Genomic DNA, 10,843 nt, shown 5'->3' on the forward strand with positions numbered 1-10,843 from the left:
CAAAAACTGCACCGTGGCTCTCAAAAGAGACCAGGCTTAAAATTAAACTCAGAGACAAAGATTGGGCTTTATGGCGAACTACTAAACTCCCTCAGGATCAAATTGAATACAGGCAACTTAGGAATGAAACTAAAAAACTTACACTACTTGACAAAAAACAATACTACAGTAATCTACAATCCTCTAACCAAAATAACCCTCAAAAGTTCTGGGCTGGACTAAACAATCTAATACACCCTGGCAAAATGACTACCCCTGTACCTGAGGCCCTCACCGATAAACCCTTAGAAGTAGTTGCAGACAGTTTTAATCGCTTCTTCACCGAGACTATCCACACCCTAGCTAGCAACTTGCCCCCTAGCCCCTACAGCCCAAACAGCTCCACCTCTAAAAATCTTCCACAATTTAGCTTCCAACCAATTGCTACATCATTTATCCACACCTTACTCAGAAAACTAAAACCTACCACACTCGCAGCTGACCACCTTCCAGCTGAATACCTATAAAAATCTGATGACGCCATTGCCTATCCAATCTCAGTACTTATAAATCGCACATTAATAGAAGCTAATATTCGTAATATCTGGAAAATATCTTATGTCATCCCTCTCCATAAAGGGGGAGGCTCTACTGAACTATCCAACTATAGGCCAATAGCCGTACTCTCTCCCCCAGCCAAAATAATGGAAAAATGTATCCAAAAACAGTTCATGCAACACTTAATAAACAACCACCTCCTGGCAGACACTCAACACGGCTTCAGACCTCACCACAGCACCACTACAGCCCTATTAGCCTTCTCTAACGCCATTAACTTTCATCGTAATAACAACCATATCTCTTCAGCCCTATTTCTGGACCTGCCCAAAGCTTTTGATATGGTGGATCACCAACTCTTAATCCACTCCCTAAAATCACTCTGTCTAGATCTAAAATCACTTCAATGGTTTGATTCCTACCTAAGTGGTAGACAGCAAGCCGTACTCTGGCACTCTAAACTTTCCACCCTATTACCAAACAACCTGGGTGTTCCACAAGGGTCCATACTAGGTCCTCTGTTATTCTCCATCTTCATCAATGATCTTCACACTGCCATTCCTAAAGTTAACTGCATCCAATACGCAGATGACTCAACACTAATTTGCTCAGCTACATCCCCTACAGAGTTACAGCTAAGTACCCAAACAACCTTCAACATGATAGAAAACTGGCTATCCAACCACTGCCTGATTCTAAACCCCAAAAAGACTAAAATGCTTATATTCCTACCAACACAAAAGTCCCTCCCCATAAACTTCACAATCAAATCCAAAGATGGCACAATTATCTCTCCTAACCCACCTACTAAACTTCTAGGTGTCACTATTGGCAACCACTTAAAGTTTGACCTACACGTTAACCAATTGATCAAAACCATCAATAAAAAACTAGGTCCACTGTACAGATTAAAGACCTTTCTAACTCCCATAGCCGAGGTAGCCATTGCCCGTTCTCATCTTCTCTCTACTCTCCTGTACGCATCCCCTCTTCTTCTAAATAACAATAAGTCCAATCTAAACAAACTTACTACCTGTTATAATCACATTGCCAGATTCTAAATAAACTTACTACCTGTTACAATCACATCGCCAGATTCTAAATAAACTTACTACCTGTTACAATCACATTGCCAGATTCTAAATAAACTTACTACCTGTTATAATCACATTGCCAGATTCTAAATAAACTTACTACCTGTTACAATCACATTGCCAGATTCTAAATAAACTTACTACCTGTTACAATCACATTGTCCAATCTAAATAAACTTACCACAAGTTATAATCACATTGTCCAGATTCTAAATAAACTTACTACCTGTTACAATCACATTGTCCAATTCTAAATAAACTTACTACCTGTTACAATCACATTGTCCAGATTCTAAATAAACTTACTACCTGTTACAATCACATTGTCCAATTCTAAATAAACTTACTACCTGTTACAATCACATTGCCAATTCTAAATAAACTTACTACCTGTTACAATCACATTGTCCAATCTAAATAAACTTACTACCTGTTACAATCACATTGCCAGATTCGCCACTGGGCTCCCTTTTAGAACACATCACTGCATCAATCTAACTCAGCTCGGTTGGCTCGAACTTCCTAGTCTAGTGCTATACAACCAACTGATCATAGCCCACAAAATCATATACACCCCTGAAAACACCCCTTCACTCAAACACCTAGTCACCCTGTATAACAATCCATGACCACTACATTCTTCCAACAAAGTCCTCATCCAGACTTACAAAACTAATAACCTAGCCGGTGACTCTCTCCTGTCCAACTCCCTAGGTAGAACCTGGAACCTTTTACCCCCTGAGATTACCTCAATTTCTTCCCTGAATCACTTCAAAGCCAAGCTTAAACTACACCTGGGGTCAAAAAGGTCCTGCTACTGTACCAAGCCTGGCTAATCCTCACTCTACACAATGTATTAGCCATAATTCTCTCCTTCTAACTAATACATTTCACTCTCACTTACTAACGATGTTAGCTTGTGGTTCCTATGACAATATTAGTAATGTCAACTTCTGACTCCATGTTCTAAAATGTTTTTCGTCACTTCTTCAAGCAACCCAATACTTTTGTACATTGTTTTTGTCTTTTGTTTATGTTTATGTTGCTGTTTTTGTTGGAGCTTTTCTCCCCGGGCCTCCGCTGAAAATGGACATATATCCAGTCGGACTATCCCAGTTAACAAATGTAAAATAAAATAAATAAAAATAAATACAAGACTTTAGGACTGTTGGGTCTATATCACGAAATCGAACTTTCAAAATGTTGAACACCATAAGTTCGAACTTGGAAGAACGAATTTGGATAACATCGAAACTTCAAAACAGTGAATTTTTTTCCAAGGGAAAAAATTTGCTGTTCCAAAAAACACACACATAACACAATCACATCAAACACCTTCAAAACCTACACTAAACCTAACATACACCACTATCTATGCACTATCCTTAACCCAGCCCTAACTCTAAAGTCCGTCACTACCGCACACTTACCTGACTCGCGCCCTAACCCTAATGTCTGTCACTATCGCACACTTACCTGACTCGCGTCCTAACCCTAAAGTCCGTCACTATTGCACACTTACCTGACCTGCGCCCTAACCCTAAAATCCATCGCTGTCGCACACTTACCTGACCAGCACCCTAACCCTAAAGTCCATCACTACCCGTTCGTACACTTACCTTGATCCGGTCCGAAAATGTCGAAGCTGCAAAAACGGCCAATCAAATTCTTTCCCTGGGAAAGAATTTGGGTTTCCGCAGCTTCGACATTCTCAACTTTCGAACTACCAAGTTCAGCCTTCCAGTATTCGGCATTCTTAATGTTCAATTTCATGATAGGAAACCGGACTGTCAAGTTTTTGTCTATTAACATCTCTTATATATTCTTGAAGCCTCAGTTTGAAAGCTCTCTAACTGTCTCCTATACAGAAAAAAATTACACGGACACTTAAGGACATAAATTATGTTATATCTAAAAGTACTAACATGTCTAGATTTAATATTATTAATTTAAGTACAACTCCCACAGGGGAAAGTAGCTATTAGTGATTGATGTCTACGCATTTGGATAGCAAGGGGAAATAAAACTACTGTGAACTAACATGTCCCCCAAACTTCGGCCACGTTTATAGGAAACAGAAGGAACCTTATCTAATATCTTAGAAAGCTCACAATTTCTAACCAACAATTGCCAATGGTATCTAAATAAATCCCTTTATAACTAAGAACATAGGTTGTAAGAAAATATATTTCATTAATTTTAGATTTGTATCTGTGTATATATATATATATATATATATATATATATATATATATATGTGTGTGTGTGTGTGTGTGTGTGTGTTGTGTGTGTGTGTGTGTGTGTGTGTGTGTGTGTGTGTGTGTGTGTATGTGTTTTACGATTGTCTTTTTACTTATTAAAGCTTGTTAGCCAAGGGGCTAGAGTTTATTAAAGCTTTTGGAACTTTGGTCAGTAACCTATTGTTTTTATTTATTACTAAAAAAGTACTCTGTAGAGAATTTGTGAAAGCAACCAAGGTATTGGGAGCAAATAATTATGGATGGAAAGGTAATAGAGATGAGGCCAATCAGAGGTTTGGACTGCAGACTAGAGACTGCCTTTCCTACCATTAGGGCATGTGACATATACTTCATGATAACTATAAGAATCAATCAGATCAAGTTATAAAAGATTGTCAAGAGAGAATGGAAAGGAAGTATACAAAGGAATGGTGCGAAGACATCTCCGTGGCTTCCAAGAACACAACAAAGTACGGAAGGTTTACATTTTTTGTGTGGAAGTGTTTGCATTGGTATTTTTATTCCCAATGCAGATGTCAGAGAATTTTATTGTCAGATAGGTAGCAATCGTTGGAGATATTATAGGAAAGAGAGAAGTAATTGGGACCAAGTTTTTGAGAATGCAACGAGATGGCAGATTTTAAAATTTCTCGTTTTGATTGCTTTTAATAAAAATTTGTAGTCAATACTGGTTGAAGACAAGGACCACCAATTACACACAACTTAATTTTCTTTGATTTCATATCAACTTTAAAATGTTGCCACCAAATGTTCTATTCCCTAAACCCTGCCTATACAATTGATACTTTTAGAAATAAACTTTTCAAAGTGATATTTTGTCATATTTGCAAACTTTTATAAAATATATAGCAAAGATAATTTGTTTGTGAACTGTCTTCTTTTACTTTACTAGAAGCTTTATCTAACATCTCCATATGTTTCTAATGCATCCTTTTCTATACCTTCCATTCTATTATTTCCTCAACAGTATTTGTATATTTCTTCACTGTTTTAATATGCCTGTTTTACATCTACATATCTGTCCTCTTCCATAACAAAATAAAAAAGATCCAATAAAAAGGAAAAACAGTTTCTTTTTCTATTTATGCTCTGCTGGAAGATTAAGATTCTAGTTTGGGTGTTTATGGTATTATGTGTTTAGTGGAAGTGTCAAAGGTCATAGTGGACATGTCAAAGGTCATACTGGACAAGGTCACTTAAGGCTTTACAAGCCAGGCATTCTTAGTGAAGTATTGTGGTCTTTTGAGTTGGATCATTTGTTTGGACAGTTAAATACCAAAAGGAGCCTTTTAAGAGAAGTGTTGAGAAGACTGATAACATTCCTGGATTGGGAAGATGTACTTTTCATAATCAGCTGGATGGGGTAGAATGCTTCTCTAATTAACACAGAGAAATGGTGATCAAAGGTAAGCTTATTGTCTACAAATATGCCCAGGTCCCTAATAACTGTATTGATTTTGAGGGAATATTTATATATGATAGGTGCAAGGATACCAGTGGTTATCAAAAAACACAGTGCCATACTTTTTGCATTTATCCTTAAACCATGGTCCTGGTACCATGTGTTTGCATGCAATGGACCCCTTTTGTAGGATTTGGGAGTCAACAGGCGAGTTGATGAGAGCTCCAAGTTTATAGTCATCCAAATATTTTGTCAGTCATTGACCCTTTGCATCAGTGAAACAGATATCAAGTTGGTGCGAACACAGCATAGAGACCTGGACAACCCTACTGGTAATTTGCATTTTGGTGGAGAGAGAGGGCACCACTGATTTTAATTTAATGAGTTTTATCTCTAAGACAGTTGGCTATACATCAGGTTGTATATGGATTTAGATTTAGTTTGATTAGTTTGTCTACAATACAGGGAGTGGGATGGTGTTATAGGACTTAGCCAGATTGAGGTCTCTGGTGTGGACCACTCCCCTCTCATCCAAAGCCTTGCTGACTTTTTCAAAGGGGTTCACAAGACTGTGTAAGCATGATCTATCCTTTACAAACCAAAACTGATTTGAGTCAAGTGATTTCAGGTTGCCAGTGTCCTTGTTTACAAGGTCCATAATTATATGTTTTATTGTCCTGTAGAAAATGCTGGTAAGGCGTATTGGTTTGTAGTTTCCTGCATCAGTGGTTGGGTCATTCTTATGAAGGGGTATGACCACAGCTGTTCTCCAAGCCTCTGGGATAAATGTAATTGACACGCTGACCAGATTCAAAAGAAGTTCAGTGAGACCGTGCTTCATACTGACAAGGAGACACCCTGGTAGATTGTCAGGCCCTACATAGCTAGTGTTTTTTTTACCTCAAAGTGTACTTTTAAGACTTGCTCAAAGGTTATCTTGGGGGCGGGGTATATACAATGTGTAGTTTGGATGGAGGGGAGGTGGAGATGGGGGGGGGGTTGAACTCAGTATGTCCTCTAACATGTTAGCTATGTCCTCAGTGTTTGAATAGGTGATATTGTTATGGATCAGCTTGATACAATGTGAGATTATTTACATAGCTGAATGCATTACAGTTGTCTTTATTAGAGGCGGTGATTTTCATTTCATACGTAGGCTTGGTGGATCAGATCAAGTTAGAAAAGATTGTCAAGAGAGAATGGAAAGGAAGTATACAAAGGAACAGTGTGAAGACATCTCCGTGGCTTCCAAGTACACAACAAAGTATGGAAGGTTTACATTTTTTGTGTGGAAGTGTTTGCATTGGTATTTTAATCACCTTGCCTCATCTGAGGGTATCATTAAGGTTATACTAAGCTAACAATAACACCTTTTCAAGGTGAGGGTTTCTGCTCTTACCCTGACATATTTGTTTTTTTTTGCTTACTGTTTTCAGTTCAGAATGGCTTACCAATGACCAGATGATTTTCTAAATAATAAGAGACTTTCTGTTTGCTGCTAGAGATGAGGATTTTTTTATTGTGTTGTATAGTTTGTTTATACCCAGAGTCCACCAAAGGAGTTTGCTCCTTAATTTGCATTATATTTGTGGCACATGGGAACCAGTGTATCAAAACAGTCATTAAGATGAGCATAGACTTCTTCTGCAAATGCAGTGGAATTGGCCACAGGGTACTTGGGGGGGAGTTGAATTGCAACAGGCCATCAGCTAGTTGTTGTAAGTCTGCCTTAGAGAAATCCTTAAAGATAGTAGAGTTTATGTGCATATTTGATTGGCTTTTAATGGGGAAGACCACTGAGTGGAATTAAACCTGATCAGTTATTTGGTAACTATAGAGGTAGAGCATAGTGGTTTCATGTTTATGAAGGCAATGGTAGGTAAATTTGCTTTTTCTGGTGAGCTGACCTCTCTTGTTTGAAGCATCATGGTTGCCCAAAGACCCAAATACAGGCAGGGCTTATACATGCCTTGAAACACCTTATTTTCCTGCTGACAAGAGCTTCTCTGCCATTATTAAAATGTAACAGCCCATCTAATCTCCATTAGGGGGTTGCTGTTACACTCTATTTCTCCTCAAGCGTTATATATATCCTTTCAGCCACTTACTCATCATTCCACTGGGTAACCCTCCATTTTCCAGACAGCTAATCAAGTCTGGATTAATGATGAGTTGGACACATGCCCTGCCTTGACTCTGGTAGATTAAGTGCTCCATTCTTATTTTTGTATTGCAACAGTGTACTGTCAAAAGTATGTGGAAAGAAATAGAGCTCCTGCAACGCTTTCCTTTTTTGTTTTATTCTTTGATTTGTACTGCCCTTAATTTGGCCACTGGTGGTACCATTCAGATGAATAAGCAATCTATAACTGTCTTTGAGAGGATAATTGATTTCAAAGTGTTTAAACCTCTACTCACATAATTAACAGATGCCAGCATTTGCCACTTCATATAACTTTTAAGTCTTTCAGGTAACAATGTGCAATATTTACTCATCCACTCCATGAAGCCTATCTTAAGCCTTGATTTCTTTTAAATAATTGATATTCCATTGGATCCCATTAAAACATGTGATTTTCTTGCCATATTTGGCTGCAGGAGTAGGAAGAGAAAGTCAGAATGAGCCCTTTGCCTGTTACTTTGTCACTTGTATCTTTGTCAGCATTTGTTCAATCACCTTGCCTCATCTGAGGCTATCATTAAGGTTATACTGAGCTAACAATAATACCTTTTCAAGGTGAGGGTTTCTGCTCTTACCCTGACCTCTTTGTTTTTTTTGCTTACTGTTTTCAGTTCAGGATGGCTTACCAATGACCAGGCGATTTTCTAAATCCGAATACCAACAATTCTTTTTAGGGATGCACAAGAAATCTTTGGAAGCAGCAGCCGAGACAAGGCGGAAGATTGAAACGGAACATCAAGTCATCCAAAAACAAGACAAGAATGAAAAGGAAGAAGAAGACAAAGGCAAAGATCCCACGTCTCCCATCTCCAAAGAGGAACTGAGAGAAAACAGCATTGCTGCTCTGAGGGCAAAGGCTCAGGAGCACAGTGCCAAAGTGCTGGGGACAGTTTCTAGTGATGTACCAGGAAGGAACATAGACAAAGATGAAGAAGACGAAAGGAGACATGCCCAGCCAAATGTCACACAGGAAGAAGCACAAATGAATTAATAAGTAAAAACTTTTTTAAACAAACTTTATATTTTGATTTTCCTTTATGAAACTGTAGTATTTGGGGACCAGTTGTGGTTCTTTTGAGCTACTCTAAAAGCAGCATATTCCGTGTCCTGAGCATCTGATTCAGTAAAAGTGTCCTACCAAGATGTAGGCAATATGTTTCAGTATATTTCATCTTCAGAGGCTGCAGAAAAAAATATAACAGTTTGAAATTTGTTGCAAAAAAAGTGTTTCAGATTTATAAAATTTTATTGCAAGAGGTGAACTAATGTTTGATTAGAGTCACTGGCTTTGAAGCAACATTGATTTGTAATATCCTGTTGAGTTTTTGTCATTTGTTAATTTACTTGCTGACAAAACGGTTCCACTTGCAAGAACACCACTAAGACTAGATCATGGTATGTTGTATTGTCTCTTCAACATAACATCAATATACACTTCTGCAATAAAAATGTTTTGATTTAATGATTTAATTTAATCTTTTGTTAATAGGGTTATGTGAACTGATCTGTCTCATATGGTAAGAGCATGCAGGTTCTGCAAAGACAGTGACTAAAGGTCAGGACTGAACTCTTGATCTATGAGGCAGAGGATTCAACATCTACGAATTATGTTGCACAGTTTTCCTAGTCTTCATTTTATTTTTGACATTTTACCTGAATTTCCTGTTGTTCTTGTGCGTATCAGCTCTGTTGCTGCTTGAACTCTGATACCTAAATGCAAACATTGAATAAAACACCATTAAAATGTGTTCTGCACCACAGCAATAATTATTAGCATGGGATGGCACTTAGTAAAGATCACTAAAATATAGTGAAGTTATGGTACTATTACATTTACTGTGCATCGCCTGTATGGGTTACCCTTTGGTGGGATGTTGGTTACATCAAACAAAGAATGGGAAGACATTATTGTAGATAAAGACCTGTCACTGTTTCATAAGTTGAATGCCTGACCTAGGTAAGTGCCACATAACCATTTCAGGAGCTTAGTAGTTCATGGCTGGAAAACTTGGTATTTAAGTGTTTTTTTTCTACAGTGTTCCTATTATGAAATGGTATTATAGTATAGTGCTTGTTGAGGGGGGACATATACTCTGCTGGTAAAATTTGTTTGAAAACATGTCAGGGTCCATGTTTTTTATGTATATCTCTACCGCTTTTACAGTTAGATGTTAAAGAATTTGTAAGACTATGTGGTAAAGTAAGGAAGTGCCCATATTATGGAATCTTGGCCTCCATTTTGTTGGCTTACAATACAGTTGTATGCTAAACCCTAGCACACACCATGACAATTGCTAGAATCAAGTTGTTATTTTCACAGTTTACTAACAGAGCATCACTGAGAAAAAGCATAGATTATTTTAAAAATACTCCCAGAAGTAAGAGAGGAGAAGGTATCCCTGCTAATTTGGTTGGTCCCCCAGGAAGCTGTGCTGGTAGCCATAACACTGGGATAATTTTCTTCTCTCAGTAGAAATATAAGAACACACAATAAGCAATGCTCCACAAATGAAGCTCTGACCATCTGGGTTTAGCTTTCTGCTAGTCTTCAAAATTTTCAGAATTGTTCATTGTGGGACTTTATAGCATGGAAATTGAATGTGTCATTGTAAGACAATTGTGCAGTCATCACAGGTATGAACTGATCACTCACCAGAACCCCTGATGAGTCAGTTTCACTGAGATTGCAGCTCATGTTTATTCTTCCTACAGTTTTATTGTACCTGCCTGAATATAGGAAATAATTCCTGTGAAAGACTCACTCACAGCGTAATGTAACATTCTGTGCTATGAGCACATTTGATCAATACACTGCTTTTCACACGGATCTGTGTCATCAGTTTTCTGCACCAGCGACCTGCTAAGTCAGCACGCTTTGGGTTTTTAGATCTTCATTCTTGCCTTCATTCCTACTATCTACGTTTAAAGGCACTTTATGATGGTTGCAGACTGGTTACCATGGCAACTGCTAAGCTTCCCAAAAGTTAGAACACCATAGAATAAAAATAGATAACCACAATATTGTAGATTTCAACGCCCTGTCTTTATTATTTATCAGTGCTAAAATATTTCTGTTCATGCTTTTTTTAATGTGGCAACAAACTAACCTGGTGCTAAGATATTTAATTTACTCAAAATTTAAAGAGATTATTTTTGACAATATATATTAGCTGTTATACCTAAATACAGACGTTTTCTCCTAGAGTCTGGAACACTAACAGGTAACCAGTAAAGGTCAGAAAGGTAACCAGAAAAGGAAGAGTAATGGTTATCTTTCTCTTCTGCATCTTTAGATTACGATAATATCATCGCTTAATAAGAACAGTGTATGTGGTAACAGTCTGTTGGCCTTGTGAGTCACATGCAT

General features: G+C 37.8%; 1 protein-coding gene across 1 annotated transcript in view; it reads left to right on the top strand.

The window, feature by feature from the left end:
- VSX2 (visual system homeobox 2) overlaps nucleotides 1–9,054 on the top strand; it is a 211,331-nt gene extending 202,277 nt beyond the window's left edge. Inside the window, exon 5 of the mRNA XM_044074727.1 lies at nucleotides 8,088–9,054. Coding sequence (XP_043930662.1) covers nucleotides 8,088–8,467 — 380 coding nt within the window. The 3' untranslated portion in view covers nucleotides 8,468–9,054. The remainder of the gene's footprint in view (nucleotides 1–8,087) is intronic.
- Nucleotides 9,055–10,843: the final 1,789 nt, after the last annotated feature.

This window comes from Protopterus annectens, chromosome 6.part0 (genome assembly GCF_019279795.1).
Source record: "Protopterus annectens isolate FY-2018-M chromosome 6.part0, PAN1.0, whole genome shotgun sequence".
Lineage (NCBI taxonomy): Eukaryota > Metazoa > Chordata > Ceratodontiformes > Protopteridae > Protopterus > Protopterus annectens.